Raw genomic sequence first — 17,317 nt, 5'->3', positions numbered from 1 at the left:
GCAATTTGTTCAATTCAAACCACACTCCAATAGATTTTAAAATGACATTAAATTGCAATTCATGTGGTTTACATGGCATGCTTAAGTGTCAGGCAAATATGCATGCTCTTTGTTCATACAGTACGTATTCCCTTGATTTGTGGACATGAAGGAAAAACTGCCATGCGTTTCTTTCAAAATGTCCATGTGTTTTGGACTTTTCTCAACAAAACAGTGGTGTTTTTATAATTGTCACGTGAATTCAAGATTCTTGACCAATCAGATCAAGAAGTCTACAACTGGAAGCAATACAAAGGTTTACTCTTTTCCTTTTCTCAGTCCCTAGATGACATTCTCAAACAGCTGCATGGAGGCCATTATGTTTTCATCCTGGGAAAAAAACAGGAAATTAGAATCACTATGGCTCTGTAGTGCAGTCAGCCAAATGTCACCGTGCAAATGCACATAGTTTCAAAGAGAAGTTGACTTAATGAATTTCAATTAATTGATCCCTTTATATACTGTATATAATTATAAGAAAATAGAAATGTTATTCAAGTAAAATAAATTGAGTCAACTCATCCTTTTAATCATGGACACACAGTGCCAGGCAGCTTGGTATAAAGAGTTCAGTTCCACACAAATTAAACCTCTCTACAGTTCTGCCAAAGCTAACATGATGCTACATAGTTTAATATTTAATTTGAGTAGTTATTTTAAAACAATGTTAGTTTTCTTTCCAATGAACAAGGATTCATCGTTTGCATTGAACTGTACTGTAGATGGCAAGCTGGCACTTTGTGTCCAGCAAGGAGAAAAGGTAGCCTCGTGAACCAGCCTCACAACTCCAAATTGTGAGTTTTCCACAGCAAACAAAGAAATATTACTGTTTTTCAACCTTATCTCCTTCTCTTTATCGGTAGGAGTGATGATCAATAGTACACGATACTAAGTCCATCAACACTCACTGTATCACTCAAGCGGCAAATAGAAAACACCGCAGATTAGATGCTGTGAGGTAGTAGAACTAAAATACTAAAGCCATTCTCCCCTCTGTCACTAGAGGCCGCTAGCGATAATGGTCATGGGAACTGCTTTAGAACCAATTAGCCTTTAAAGTGAATTCTTATTATTTTAGGCTCAGACAGCAAAGAACCAGAACCATGTTCAGAATGGTACAAAAAGGTGCATGATCTCAGCCAGCATTGAAGGGAATCAAATGTTTTTGACATTGAACAAAATCTATGTCACATATTAACTCATACAGGGCCAGATTTCCAAAATATCCCAGTAAGCATTTTGAGGTGTATTAGTTGCCTAATAGTCGTGTTTTTATCTTCTACACCACGCGTTGAAAATCAGTGTTGTAAAGGTCTAGATTTGATATTTTTGACTAGTTGTTTAGTCGGCTATATTTACACGGGTTGCTACATATACCACTATTAGTCGGATACAAAAAGTCTACATTTCGCCGTTAGCGGCCGTCGAAAGTAGTGAAAAAGTAGGGCGACGGTGGGATTCGATCCACTAATCTCTGACACTCAAGTCGGCGACGCTATCCACTCAGCCATCAATGCTGATATGATAGTATAGACTTTCTGGCCGTATTAAAAGGTGACATTGCCCACCTGTGTTCATTTTAGTGTAGTGCACATTGTTGAGGAAACTAAATGTTAGCGTGTGTGTGTGTGTGTGTGTGTGTGTGTGTGTGTGTGTGTGTGTGTGTGTGTGTGTGTGTGTGTGTGTGTGTGTGTGTGTGTGTGTGTGTGTGTGTGTGTGTGTGTGTGTGTGTGTGTGTGTGTGTGTGTGTGTGTGTGTGTGTGTGTGTGCGCGCGTGTGTGCGTGTGTGTGTGTGTGTGTGTACGCCCCGGACTCATTTTTGAAGCTTGTGATTGGCTGAACCGGACGTAGGGAGCGCTCCGTTGTAGTCACTTGGACCGCGCGAGGTGCACCAAAACCCAATTATCATGGCGTTTATCGTGCGCTTGCCCAGGCCGTAAATATAACGATTGCATTCACGACGGCTTCGTAACTTGCGCGGCGCTCCGCCGGCCGCTTGCAATGTCGTGGACAATAACTGAAAACGAGCGCTCTTTGCCGTTTCCATCCATCTTTCCCAGTTGGATCCATAATCACGCGGCACTGCACTGTCTGACTGACAGACGAGGAGTTCATTTCATCGTATATTTTTGTTTTAAAGACTTTATATTGACATTGGTTTAAAAAAAGGCGTTGAAAAGCCGGCTATACAACGACTACACCCAGACAAATAGCTTAATGATCGGATGGCTATTGGAATCATTTTACACCAATATTTCGAGATCAGTTCTGCAACGTGGAGTTGTTTTTTTAAAGAAATGTTTATTGAAATATGGATTAAATCTAATTGTCTAAATTCGGTGTAAATATAAACGTTGATACGGCGACTATAATTAGTTGGCTAAATCTCGGCTAGATCTAAACTATACTTAATAATGATCAACGGATATTATAATTATGTTAGTCCAATATTAGGAGATCAGTTAAGCACCTTACTGTTGTTTTTTTTAATAAATTGTTATCGAATCATGGAATAAATTGCAAAGTATATTTTCGGTGTGAATATAACCGGAATCTAGCCGGGTGAAATTAAGGCTAAAAAAAACTAGTCGTGTAAAAAACGACTATTGCTCAGTGGGATGAATATGAATGTGCGCTTATAACGCCAGGAAATAGCTATTTTGTATCCCCCCAGACCACCTTAACCAGACCACCTTAACGAATGCACGTTCACCATACCATACCACCAGATGACCACTAGAGACCACCATACACCATACACTGACATGGTCCCATGTTAAGCCTGTTTAAATCCACATAACAGGATGAGACGCTGACTTGGTCCTCATTGACTTAACATGGACGGGCCGCCGGTCACCATTTCAGCTCAATACTATTCAATTCGTGCTTGATCGTCTCAAACCACCATTGGTATGGGCATCGGGACGTATATAGATGCCACACAGAAAGTTTCAGAATCAAAATCCGACCTAGTGAAGCTACGTGAGGGTCGGATGGTTGCATTGAGGCTAACGCTAGCAGAGGCCTGTTGTCAACAGGAAGCCCTGGTTTAAAGGTGACGTCATAATCGTATCCTTTTTTTTCACGGTTTACGTGTGGACATTAGCTGAGGTAAGCTAACCATTTCGCTCCGTCTATAAACACATATTAAAAGCTTAAACAATGCTTTTATATAAAAGTCGCTCCGAGTCGCTCGGCACCAAACGCCATAGTGAACTAGTCGCTCGTAAAGTCGCCCGGCGCTAACTGAGTTAAATACATATCTACTATATATTTTACGGTGGATTATTATTTTAAGATACATTTATATTTACATGTTCTTTGAAAGTTGTAATTTTTAATTATAATGATATAATAGATCAATTATGGCAAGTAAATGAATGGTGTCGCAGAACCTCTATAACACTTATCCAAGAACCAAGAAATGAACAATTACCTTTTGACAGGTCTCTATGAATTCATCAAGTGTCACCACTCCATCTTTGTTCCGATCCATCTTCTAAAAAAAGTTATACTAGTTATAGTTGTATCCATATCCCAAAAGAGTTCAAGTTTCAGTTTTTGAGTTTCTTCTTTTATATTCAATTTGATTTGTCATTACACAAGGTTATCCAACCGAGGGCCGGCGTTATCAGCCTGATGAAGGACTGATGCAGCCACACCCAAAATGGGATAGCACTGACAGTTTGGGCATGTGGCTTACACTAACTGGTCAGCTGCCATATTAGCCCTAGGGAAGTTATGGCATATGTGTGGGTACACACACACATATGCCATGCCATGTAAGCCATTTATAATATTTGTTAAATGTACCGATCTCTTATTGAATCATCCTGTTTATACAGAGCCCAGTGATTCTTCTGAAGTCATGGGACATTTAACGTAATTATAATAACATACTGTACGACATTTGCAATGCCAGATTCCTATAAAGATGTAATGAAATGAAAATGCCTGGCATTAGAACTGGGTTTTGCTGACAATGGAGACACACCGTACCTGGAAGAACTTTTCCACATGGTCAATGGGGGTATCATCTCGTAAACCTGGTAGGGTATATCTGCCCATCATGTCATAAATGGATGTCATTATTGCCAACATGTCCTATGAGAAATGAAAGAGAGACACACATTAGTAAAAAGGTAATTCAAACAGTGACCTTTTTCATATCAGTGTTTTGTAAGTCAACAGATGAATACAGCTAGTCAGACTGAACATGGTATAGTAAAGTGGCAAATGTACTGACACGGATTTACCCAAGATCCCCAATGCGTAACAGACTGATGCTGAGACTGCATGAGGTTGTATAGACTGTACAGCCTCAAACCATTTAGGAATAGAATGGACGCACCTCTTTAGTAATGTAGCCATCTTGATTGATATCATATAGGTTGAAGGCCCATTGAAGTTTCTCTTTCACAGAACCTCGAAGCAGCACAGATAGTCCTATCACGAAGTCCTACAAAAAGAATGACCATCAGTTAGGACTAACTGGCATATTAGTCTACTATTTAGTTTTTGCTAAATTTAGAGTAGTTTCTAAATTCCTCCCCTTTTCTCCCCAATTTAGTCATTATGCCAATGAATTCCTCCCCACACACATTTCTGTGTTGTCACTGCTATTGTATCCTACTGACCCACCTGCCAGTGAGGATTTCTGTGTCGTCACTGCTGCTGTATCCTACTGACCCACCTGCCAGTGAGGAGCCCCCACCGGGAGGACGTAGGGACTTCATCCTACTCCTCCTGCACTGACAGGTGCCACCCCAGCCCATAGGATTACATGCAGTGATACATATTGTATCACCTTCCCTTGGAATATTACTCTTAATAAGAAATATTCTCTAAATATAACATCAAAATCCCTGAAAGCCCCTGCCAATAATAGAGAATATAAGAAACACATTACCAACAATTCATAGGCAGGGCTTTGGTGGCAAACGTAGACTGTGTGTTACTGTTTACCATAGACTTGTCAGTTATTGTAATTCTGCCTACTGGTGGACCGACTTTGAAGGGTGGGAGGAAAGGGGAAAAAAAGGAAAAAAAGGCACTAAACAAATTATACAAAAAAAAGCCCCACATTTTTCACATCGGCTGTTATAGCAACACCAGGAGGCAGATTTTTCCAAAACCTTTTTATACATATTAGTCAGAGATTTTGTCCAAAAATCACACAAACCTGTGTGGTGTTATGTCTATAGTCATGTGATGAAGATGATTCTGTCCAATTTTTCATATTCCATCCTGATCGGCTAAGATTGACTTCCATAGTTTGCAGGTGTGGCCCGGTTTGAACAAAATGCCTCAAATCATGAATGATTGCCAAGGAGAAATGCCGCCCTAGATTTTTCAAATGGTGCAGGCCAATCCACGTTCTGGCCAATTACTCTTGAACCATAGGTCATCATACAATAAAACATCTTTCCTCCTGGATTCCTTGGATCATTGCGCAACTGTAAATCTGTAAAGTTCTGAAATAAGAAGTATATCTTACCTCGAACCGGATTGAGCCGTTTCTATCCATGTCAAATGCATTGAACAAGAAATGTGCATATGTTGTAGCGTCTGTGGACAGAACACAGAATAACAACATTTGCTGTCAAAACATTTGCTGTCAACACTAGCACCTGCCTTGTTTGGTTGACGCCTAATATACGAGAACAGTTGACCCATAAATTATTCACAAATCCTCCCCTGCCATCCTGGCAGTAACTAGCTTACGCTTCCAGCCTTATTATTACTAGTAAGCCGCTTCAGGGCGACATGTGAGGGCGAGGTCGCGCCAATTCTTGGCCATCTGGCCATAGTGTGGGGATTTAAGGGGAGCAAATGCTAATTTCGTGCAATTTTGACTTAAAGCGCGAAATTTTGCACAGATGTAGCCCAGGGCTTGCTCTAATGATTTAGCTAGGGCGCCCGAGTCTGCGACCTTCGGGGTCACCACAGCGGCCAAATCAAGTTGGGCTCCCATTGACTTTCTATACAGGAGGAAAATACCCAGAATTATTTTTTTTCTGGGTATTTAAGGAGGATCTGAGGGGTCTAACTAGGGGTTTGTGATGATGCTGAATCCATTGCAGGCATTTGTTTTGCACAAAAAACATTCAGTGGGCTAGAAATGGCCTCAGAAAACAATACACGTATGTGTGAGTATTCATGTTAGTCGGAGGCCTTAGGGTTTTTTTTTCTCGTGCTAATCAGTCTACAAGTTCAACATTTTGCACAGATGTAGCTCAGGGCATGCTCTAATGATTTAGCTAGGGCGCCCGAGTCCATTCGGGGTCGCCACAGCGGCCAAATCAAGTTGGGCTCCCATCGACTTTAGTGATGAAAAGTGATGAGTCATCACTTTTCAGAGTTTCGTGGGTGCTGTTGTGACCCCGAAGGTCGCCGACTCGGGCGCCCTAGCTAAATCATTAGAGCATGCCCTGAGCTACATCTGTGCAACTTTTTGCACTTTTAGACTGATTAGCACGAGAAAAAAAACCCTAAGGCCTCCGACTAACATGAATACTCACCCATACGTGTATTGTTTTCTGAGGCCATTTCTAGCCCATGGAATGTTTTTTGTGCAAAACAAATGCCTGCAATGGATTCAGCATCATGACAAACCCCTAGTTAGACCCCTCAGATCCTCCTTAAATACCCAGAAAAAATATCTTTTTCTGGGTATTTTCCTCCTGTATAGAAGGTCAATGGGAGCCCAACTTGATTTGGCCGCTGTGGCGACCCCGAAGGTCGCAAACTCGGGCGCTCTAGCTAAATCATTAGAGCAAGCCCTGGGCTACATCTGTGCAAAATTTCGCGCTTTAAGTCAAAATTGCACGAAATTAGCATTTGCTCCCCTTAAATCCCCACACTACCAGTGATGTATATCGGAATAGATACCCATATATGGAGATCCATGTACTGTAATAGTACATCCCTTTTATGCCCATACATGGAGATCCCTATCTGAACCAGCCACACAGATATGGGCCACGTCTTGGCCATCTGGCCAGTGATATATATCAATGTCATCAGGGATCTTCATATACTGTATGGGCATAAAAGGGATTCTGGGGAATACCCATATATGGACTTTGGGTGATGTCACCTGTGATATCACCTGTGATGTCACAGTGATGTGTCAAGGGAACCAACCCTTCGCGTCTCTACACACGGACAAGCTGTGACATTTTTCATGGTAAACTGCGATGGTTGCAATAAGGAGACTGCTTTGGATAACTGATATGATAAAACAAATCCAACACCCACCTTAAAATTCATAGTTATTTTATAAGGTGAGTTTAGATTGATTGTTCTCATCCCAACCTTAAATTATCCCTTTTCATCTATTACATTGATCATGGGTGCTATGTGTACCATATATACAAGCAAAGGTTTGAACTAGATACAGTACGTACCCCCTTGGGGAAAGAACTGTGCGTAAATGGTCTTGAAAGTTTCTTCATCCACCAGTCCACTTGGACATTCCTGTTGAAATGGAAAATGTAACCGTTTTACTGGGATTCTGAATTTGTCCCTTCAACCCTTTTCCATTAACATTAGGAACCTTTTGTCATAACACAAATTAGTATGTTTCTTAGGGTTAGTTTGACGTTTGCAGTTAGCCTACATTACACTTGACTTTAAATTAAAGATAAACAAGGTTTTATTGATCTGTTGAACACAGGTTCATGCAGATGTTTTCTTTTTGATGATTGTTGATGGCTTTCAACTGCGTACTGTGCATTCAGTGCATTTTATTGACAATTTAAACTTTTTCTGGGACCTTTTTAGGACAGATGGACAGATTGGACATGCTGCATCGTGTGTTTTGTGCAGAGTGGAAATTCAGACAAACCAGCGGTTGACCAGCACAAAAAAACGTAAAATAAAATATATGGAGGTCCTTGTATTGCTGGTTGAACTTAACTTATGACTTATATTTTAATAATGATGTTGTTTTAGAGCGGGCCCCTGAAAGGTGTTAAGCTCCAACATCTGGCTTTGTCTGGGACTTGAAGCTTGGCCTGCATCTGGCTTACATCTTGGCACAAAGATGCTGGCCAGATGTAGGCCAAATGTCATCCCAATCTGATCTCCAATCACTTCCAGTAGGTCTATTAAATTTGTGTATAATAAAATAATTAACATATTTAAAGTTATACCATGTAACTTTTTTTATAAAACAAATCTTAAAATTGTCCTAACTGTTAAATATAAAAAGTTTTAGAACACCCACTCCGTTATTTTCAGCTTCTGAAGCCTTCTCTTTATATGTTTTCTTCTTAGCAGTGACAGGGGCGGGATTTCCCGGCAAAATGACATAATCTGCATCATCTGTATACGTTGTGTATACGTTGGCCAATCACATCGCAGATCATACACACATGATACACTACCGGCCAATAACCGACTCTTCAGGAAGTAGCTTCCCTCAGCAACCAGTGATTACGATGGTGAAGGATTCTTAACCTCTTATTCCCCAAATCCTGCTCAGAAAATTACGTTCTACCACTCCATGGATTCGTATCGGTTGCGGTGGTTTGCGGCGCCGCTCCGGTGGTCCGCGGCGGTGGTCCGCGGTGACTCCGGGCAAAAAACGGACAAAAAAAGCAATACCGCGACTGACCACTAGTTTAGCAACTTACACAGTATAGCTTTAACACATTCATATTTTACTTCCTTGGCCTACTGGCAGTATGAACAAGAAATGTGGTGGCAATCGCCGGTCCAGTGGTCTAGCGATTGGCTGCGGACACACAAACTCTTCCTAGATTGCTCAGCCCCGTAGATTTAAAATACTGTATTTTTCATTGAGTCCACAAATCATACGGCAAACAAATAAAGTTATGGGACTTACAATTATGGAACTTGAAACCACACAATAACAAGATGTGGGACTCAAAACCACACCACCAGTGGATTCCTAACCCCACAAAGCTAGTTGTACAACAACTTAACATACTACAACCTTAATTGAACCCACACAACATTTATGTTTATTCTAAGAGGAATTACAGTAGCCTACAGCTACACTATCAGATGTAGTCTTACATTTTTGAAGCCTCTGTAAAGGGACTGCAGCTCTTTCCTGGTAAACTGGGTCTGGGCTTGGAGCTGCTCTAAGCCTTCAGGTTGGTGACGCACCATTGATAGTTCCAGCTCAGTGTCAATGTTGTCTGTAGTGGAGACATGGAGAGGGAAGGTAGGGACAGAGTTGTGAGGGAATGGAGGAGGAAAGAGCAGTATGAAAACAGACAAAAGAAAGAAAGAAAGAAACAATTAAGGTTAAAAAAAGTAGTAGTGGGTATACAAGGCCAGGCCAAGAAAGATGGGACGGGAAGCATGATGTCAAGGAAACATTTTTTAAAGGATAGTACTAAATAATGGGTCAGTAGTGTAGGTTGGAGGTGTACCTGTAGGTTGGAAATTAATAGGTTTGGGAGAAACAAGAATATATAGAATTTCACACAAAATAATATAATATGTTTAACAGGTGAGAGAGGAGTGAGTAAGGGGCAGCAATCATGAGGTCAACTGTGACAAATAGACCACTTAAAACAGAGAGTGTGGCCAGAAACAAAAGACATGGCATAAGCAAACTGAAAACTTTAGAATGGGTGACATGTAGGATTACTCACCGTCTATACAAGAACAAAAGACAGATGTGAGAAAGACAAGGGAGAGATTCAAGGGGGAGTTGGACAAATTCAGGAACAGTTAATACATCTCGTTTCAACTATTGAAATGTACACAAGTAAACACTTGTGTACTTCCATTATCTAGCTTTTAACTGTGCAATTTTGATTAATTAATTATTTGATTAAAACAACAGATCATTGTTCTTATTCTCCCTATTTCTCAGCTTTATTTTGTATCTTACCTTCTGATGACGAGCTCTCACAAATGCCAAACTGTTTGAGCACAAAAACAAATAGACTAAATACCACAGCAATGGCAATCACCTCCATGCCATCCATGGCTCCAAGATCCTTCTTAATGAGAATATTTTATTGAAGAAATCAATGATGTCTTTATGGTGTCTGTGCCTAGACTGTGCTACATTATAAACGTATATACAGTATAAGCCTTTAAATACCATCAGCTACTGCCACTCACATTACAGCCTATGACCCATCCTTTTTATGAGTTTTCTATTAGCATCTACAATTATGTTCCATAGGTCACTTAACTTAAACTCCTGACTCAAACTTTAACCACTTATCTGATCCATTAGCATCCTTCTTCAAGTAAATAGGTCCAAAGTCCACAATGTCCTATTGTTGAAAACCGGCGAACTCATAAAGATACAGTCTTAATTCCCCAAAGTTATCCAAACACATTCCTTTTAGAAAACATTCCATCTCTGTCGCTGGCTGGATCCCCTGCATATCACCTTCTGGACCGTACCTTTTAGAATCTGTCCGTCAACTCCAGCCACTCAGTGCTCCGCCTCCAATCTCCCAATAATATTATTTATATATTTTTTATTTTCTTCTCTCCGTCTCTGCCTCTCCCTCTCTCTCTTGATTTGGGCTGGGTATACCGAAGGTTTTCTTTTGTTTATTCTTTACTAAAAGTCTCTGAATGATGGTCTAAGCATTCCTTATTTGTCCAGTCATGTCAAGGATTAGAGCTATAACCAAGCATTGATCTACATCTGCTGATGGCCTGAATATGAACAGCACTTAGTGAAGGAGCCTGTACTGCCCTGCCCTGCGTAGTGCTGCCTGCGTCTCCTGGACCATTCAGATATACTGTGTACAGCCAGATGGACTCACTCAGAGCAGATATCAATGTGGCAAACTGGCTTTTATTCCTCTGCTTAACATGTCACATTGTGGTTTAGAATAAATACAAACCCAAATGCATTATACCAGTAATGCACAGGAAGTGTGATAGATTGAATTGTCATATCCTGCTACTGTATATTGATTGTGTTGTCTAAAACAATGTGTTGTATTGTATTGTACTGTATTGTAGCATTGTCAGGAAATAAAATGTTCTTGTCCCTTTTGAAACACGACGTTCTGATATCAGTGGGGTTTTGTATTGCTACAATGAAATACAAGTAGACTACACAAGAAGAGGAGCATAGTTCACAAGTGATGACACTGCACAACATAATGGATTAAGCAGGAAAGGTGGTGTGGTGGGGGTAAATCAATTGTTGAGAGGTAAAATACTGGTCTTAGAATGGGGAATGGTAGAGAGCCAGAAATGCATTCCAGCAGACAAAAGGATGTAGGATGTATCGCTTCATGAGACAACACCATGTGGACTAAAGTACAGTATTTTAACATTGCATTATATAAGTTCTATTACTTACATAGTAGTTACACCAGTGAGTAAAACTCCCTAATGACATGACTTTAGAGATACTGTGTAACGCTTTGCGTGATTTTAGGGCAAAATGTGTAGGAGCAGAAATGTGTTTTGCAAGAATCGGCCTCATGGTGGCGCTAGATGAGGGCCATGTGAAAAATAAGGGGTGGAGGTTGTGGTTTGGCAGCCAAGGAGTGTGTGCAAAGTTTGGCATGGATAGGGGCAACGGTGGCGGAGATATGAGTAGGGGAAAAGTGTGACGTGACTGACAGATAGACTGACTGACTGACTGACTGACAGCCGGTGGAGGTTTTGATAGTAACTGCGACCTGATGGTCGCAAATAATTACAATAAGAAGGTGTTAGTACATTAACAGGATGGTTATACTACATACTGTGTAACCTTTTCAATTTAACAAAAGTTAATTTTTTATCTTTCACTAGTATATTTTTTACAACCAGTAAGACTCCCTAATCGGGAGATAAGTGACCGTCGCATACACAAACTTTAGAAGTCAATCGTAGCCAATCAGGAGGGAATATGGGAAATCCATGTTGACATGACTTTAGAGATACTGTGTACTGCTGTTTGTCACCATTTAACATCATTTCTATTCGCGAGTGTCAGCCCCCAACGCGCAAAATTAGGTAAACTAGACCTTACCCGTTCGAAGATATGTGCTGCAAAATATGTGCAGAGTGTGGGTTATGGGGAAAGTAACTGTAACTGCATGGTGCGTGCGTGAGAATATGTGGGAGCATCATAATGTAAGGAGCAGCCCATGGAGGAGTGTATATTTATGATGGATACAAATGATTTAACAGCAAAATTAGGTGAATAGAAGTATGAGTATGTATGTGCTTGCTCCACATAATTTTTCCATACCCGTTGGAAGATGAGACACACATCACCCGTTGCATGCGTGACCCATGCAGAGAGAGAGAGAGAGAGAGAGAGAGAGAGAGAGAGAGAGAGAGAGAGAGAGAGAGAGAGAGAGGGAGAGAGAGAGAGAGAGAGACTGCAACATTCCTAACTGTGAGAGAGGTGTGTGTAGGCCCGGGGCTACAGATCCCATGGCCTGGAGGAACGGACTGTAACCCTGACAACAGGCTGTAGAGCTGTAGAGTGAAGAAACGCTAATATAAATACTCTGTTGTTGCTTAAAAAATATACTCGGTCACAGGGAACCAGCAGCATTCTTTTTCAGCATTCCTTCCAGTTTTGAACTGAATTCTGGGAATCACAGTTCTAACAAACCATATAGATGTGATGCGCAGAAGCGGGTTTTGAACCCGGGGCTCCCACTCGCCAGACCAACACACAACCTGTCGTGCTGAGCCCAATTGGCAGGGCTGTTGTGCACTGGGTCTTGGCTGTACTAAATATGGGGCCTACATAGACAAACTCGGAATGACAACAGAGCTACAAAAATGAATGTTACACAGCATGACTTCAATGCGATGATTATTGTGGTTACATTAACAGGAAATGTATCACATCTTCTGGATGAATATATTATACTGTTACGATAATGATATTAACAGGAAGTTATTACATAACATTTGTAGCTTTTACACAAGAGTTTATTTTTCATTCTACCTACAACTAGAGCCTACTAATGTAACATTACATTGTGGTGTAATGTGCCCTAAGTGCTGATCTAGTGCTTGTTCTCCTATTAAATACTAAAGACTTAAGTACAAAGCTGCAGACGGTGCAAACATCAATCTCGCGAGTCACCATCAAGGTTTAACAACTGTGGTAAGAGGAACATTATAGAGCATTATAGAGTCCCAGACTATCAATCAATCAAAAAGAAGAAAAAAAAGACACTGGAATTCTGTCTGCCTCTTAGTTTCCAATGTTCTGCATTAGATTATATTCCAAGTCAAGATACTACTGTGTACGGTATATGTGGCAATAATGAATGATAGGGGGCACAGTGGCGCAGTCGGTAGTGCTGTCGCCTCACAGATCTACACAGTTTTCAGAAAAAGGTGTGTTTCATGTTTAACTCATACAGTGCCTCTCCCGAACTAGTTCGGGATATTCGGGATCAAAAACAATTTTTTATTTGCTATTTTACTTACCCCGAGCTGCTTGGAGCAACGTGGGTGGTCCCGGCTCGCTAGCCGCTAGCCAGCAAGCCATTCTACTCTGTCCGACGATATATTCCATTGAAAATGGTTTAAAATAAAGTTTAGACCCCCCCAATGTTCACCCAATGTTCATTGTAGGCGGCGCGACGTATTCCAGGGTGCCTATCCCGAACTAGTCCGGGATATTTAATGAAATGAATAAAAATGATAAGAGGCCTTCTGAAGCCTGGCCTGATTTTTGTAGCTACTAGCCGAAAGCTAGCAACGTCCCGGCCGGACGTTATTTGCGAACGCAATCGCCAATCTCCGCCTAATCCAATGAAAGACCACATCTTTAAAGGCTTATATCTCTGGATTGTGTCATAGGGAAGCGGCGCGAGGTTTATTTACGGCGAAATCGCCCAAAAATGATCTTTTAGATGACAAAATGGGAATAGCCATTCTGTTAGCATCTTCATGCCGTGCATGAACGTGAGCACGTCAGGTCCTGGAAGGTGAAGTCCTGGAAGCTAAAGCGCTCGCCTATGAGAGATGCGCTGGCATTCTTTGGCCCCTAGAGGGCGCTGGCACTCAATGAGTTAATAAGCTTATCATAAAGGAGAAAAAAGCAACTTCTCTGCATATCGCCTAAAAAACAATACGGGCCCTGTCCAATCTGCATGGATAGGAAGTTACCGTGTGCAATTTGTGAAGGAAGCAGCAATCATGTACTACTGTGGTAATGTGAGTTTAGCAGTCTGACGTGAGCTGTGATTGGCATACATTAGCAGCAGTGGTGGTGGACAGTAATGTACATTTACTTGAGTAGCCTAAGCTGTGCTTAAGTACATTTATTTAGTGTCTGTACTTTACTTGACTATTATTCTTTGGATGCTTTATAAACTACCTTTCACAGACAAATTGTTATTATTGTACTTTTGATCAGAGTCCTCCGGGGGTCTAACAGTTAGGCTCCTTAATTTCTTCCCTCTACCAAATATCTTTGCCGAAAACAGCCAGTCTACAAGCTCACATTGTGTTGCGCTATGCCACGTTGTGAGCTTGCCGATCTGCAATTTTCACAGAATGTTCGCCTACAGAATAAGGACACTAGGGTTCATGTAGTTAAGGAACTGCACAGGGATACTGAGTGAAATGGTCAAATGACCGGATATCTGCCTTATTTACAGCTCATTTTCAGAGGCTTCAGAATTACAGCTAATGTGAAAAATGCACTTAACTGCCCACTAAGATGTATAAATGCAGCTGTGTCACCTGGCCAAGTATCTCTTGGATGTGCACGGCTCCCTCCATCGTACCACGCACCACAACCTGCACTCTTAATTGAAACTTTGACCTCAACTCTATTTAGTATTCATTGCTGCAATAAAGAAGTCATTGATTTACAAACATTACAATATAAATCAATCATTCACCGAACAATATAGTGCAATTCATCATTACGTTCTGTATGTCTTAATAAGAATACGATAAACTCAGTCTCTTCCATACAGACAGATCGGCTTCTAATTATCAGAGCTTTGATCTTGTCTCGTGTGTTTTCTGCCACATCAAAAATAAAATAGAATTGTTCATACCTGTTGTCTTATAAACTTCACAGAGATTATGTGTTTGGCAATATAAGTCCACAATTCAATAATCTCTTTTTAAGCAGCTGCTCTGGCTTACACATACACCCACTAAACGACTAACCTGACTTGCGTCAGATGGTGGCAGTAGTGCGTAGGCTACCGCTCTACTTTACCATCTGAGATCTCTCGGTGGGAGTTGATAACGCTCGTAAAGCCCCGGGCCGGACCAATCAGCGGCAGCTACGGGCGGGCTCTGAGCGGCTCTGAGCCAATAGAGTCTGATTGCAGACCACGTGGATGCAGACAGGCCGGGCGGGCTCTGAGCGGCTCTGAGCCAATAGAGTCTGATTGCAGACCACGTGGATGCAGACAGGCCAATATGAGTGGTTGGAGTTGGCACTCCCAGACTGTGACAGAGAGACGGCCACATCCAATCACCTGCTAAAGAATTTCAAAAAATGGCCCGCCCCTTACATCGAGTCTGCCCGAGAGATCTCAGATGGTAAAGTAGAGCGGTAGCCTACGCACTACTGCCACCATCTGACGCAAGTCAGGTTACTAAACGACACTACTGATTACTGACACTGATATCCCTACTCCTTCAATTTTACACACACGCACACTAGGGATGGGACGATATGAAAATGTCATATCACGAATATTGTGACCAAAGAAATCGAGATTTACGATATTATCGCGATAATCAAAATCCATTATACTGTTGCGACGCGTTGTGAGCTTGTAGATCAGCTATGTTTTGGCAAAGACATTTGATAGAGAGCGGAAAAAAAGAATGTATATTAGTACCTTTTACCAATTATAGAGGGTTTAAGTGGTATGCAGCTCGGCAAATAAAAGGTGAATCGATCCCAGTGCATGAGGGAGGAGGATATCACGATAAATTAAATCTCCACGATACGATTATCGTGGAGATTTGTCGTGAGATTTGTCGCGAGATTTGTCGTGTTTTTTATCGCGATAAACGATAATATCACGTATCATCCCATCCCTAACGCACACACGCACGCCCGCGTGCACACACACACACACCCACCCACCCACCCTGTGGGGTTAAGTTCAGTATGTTTCAGAAGCCTCTTGCCTTACTCTACTGTAGCTGAAACCTAACACACAATGTAGATGGTTGTTCATTAGAAAGCGTTTCACCAGAAAGCTAGAGCTAAAAGCAATGATTAAGCTAGATAATGTTTGACAATGTGTTTATTCTAACTACTGTGAAGTGTGAAGTCTGTGAACATTGTACTTATTCTTTTTTCTCTCTCTCTTTTCACCAGTTTAGTCGTTATGCCAATTGATTCTTCCTCACACACATTTGTGTGGTGTCACTGCTGTTGTATCCTACTGACTCACCTGCCAGTGAGGAGCCCCCAGTGGAAGGACCTGCCCACTGACAGGTGCATAGGAGTACAGTCCGTGCAGTGACAAATAACACCCTCCCCGCCCGGCTTCCCTCCCCCTGAACATGAGCCAATTGTGTTTGGACGTGGACGCTCGACTAAGCTGGATGCAATACGATGGATTCCAACCCCCAACCTACACGATGGTGGACAGAAACTTTACCACTGTGCCACCCGAACAACCTCAACCGAATGCCCTCAACCTGACCTTAGTCATTTTTTTAAATGGTTATCGTTTGTGCATGCGCCAGCCAGGGTGGCACCGGTCAAATCAATGGAACACCTGAAACTCTTCATTTGCTTCTTTCAAATGTAACGAAGACAAATCAAACTGCAGTGGGATTATTCAGATAATTCACAGACAACTGCCCCTGTCCTTACTGTGCCACAAGGAAATAATTACAAAGGGTTACTTACCAAGTAGAAAAACTAACAACGGAAAACTGAAAACTATTATTCCTTGAACATATATATAGGCAACCCTCATGTATTCAGAAAGCCACCATGTACTGGTCTTCAAGGGATGGAAATTCACTGGACAGTGTTTTACACACATCTTCTGAGTTATTATTATTCATTATAACAAGCTTTACTGTAAAAGTGACAGACGGAATTAAGCTCTTTCAGTTAATTTCACAGAGCTTCTATATAGCTCCATTCTATTTAATTCAAATAGCCTACTTTAATATTGTCCTCCCCAGTTTACAAAAAAGTGCTCACACGAGAATGTTTCTAAATGAGAGTGATACCAGTGCCTGCTGCCTACAGATAGATAATTACTGCTGCAGAAAAAAACACAGTAACAGTAAGATGACATGATGTTTAAGAGCCAGCAGGTGGCGTTCTCTGCTTTGCAATATTTATCAGCCCTCT

General features: G+C 41.4%; 1 protein-coding gene across 2 annotated transcripts in view; it reads right to left on the bottom strand.

Moving 5' to 3' along the window:
- Positions 1 to 321: 321 nt before the first annotated feature.
- LOC308298853 (calsenilin-like) overlaps positions 322 to 17,317 on the bottom strand; it is a gene marked incomplete at its 3' end in the record, with an annotated part of 19,276 nt that continues 2,280 nt past the window's right edge. Inside the window, exons 2-8 of one of the 2 annotated variants that reach the window (XM_080742541.1) lie at positions 9,085 to 9,209; positions 7,449 to 7,518; positions 5,537 to 5,607; positions 4,391 to 4,498; positions 4,039 to 4,143; positions 3,476 to 3,538; positions 322 to 369 (exon numbers count right to left, since the gene is read on the bottom strand). In XM_080742541.1, coding sequence (XP_080598667.1) covers positions 322 to 369; positions 3,476 to 3,538; positions 4,039 to 4,143; positions 4,391 to 4,498; positions 5,537 to 5,607; positions 7,449 to 7,518; positions 9,085 to 9,209 — 590 coding nt within the window. Of the gene's footprint in view, positions 370 to 3,475; positions 3,539 to 4,038; positions 4,144 to 4,390; positions 4,499 to 5,536; positions 5,608 to 7,448; positions 7,519 to 9,084; positions 9,231 to 17,317 lie in introns of both variants that reach the window. The other variant, XM_080742542.1, reaches the window with a different exon arrangement.

The sequence above is a fragment of the Nannobrachium achirus genome (genome assembly GCF_963921795.1).
Source record: "Nannobrachium achirus genome assembly, chromosome: 15".
Lineage (NCBI taxonomy): Eukaryota > Metazoa > Chordata > Actinopteri > Myctophiformes > Myctophidae > Nannobrachium > Nannobrachium achirus.
Note: the sequence above shows the minus strand (reverse complement) of the source record. Positions and strands in the feature narration are given on the sequence as shown.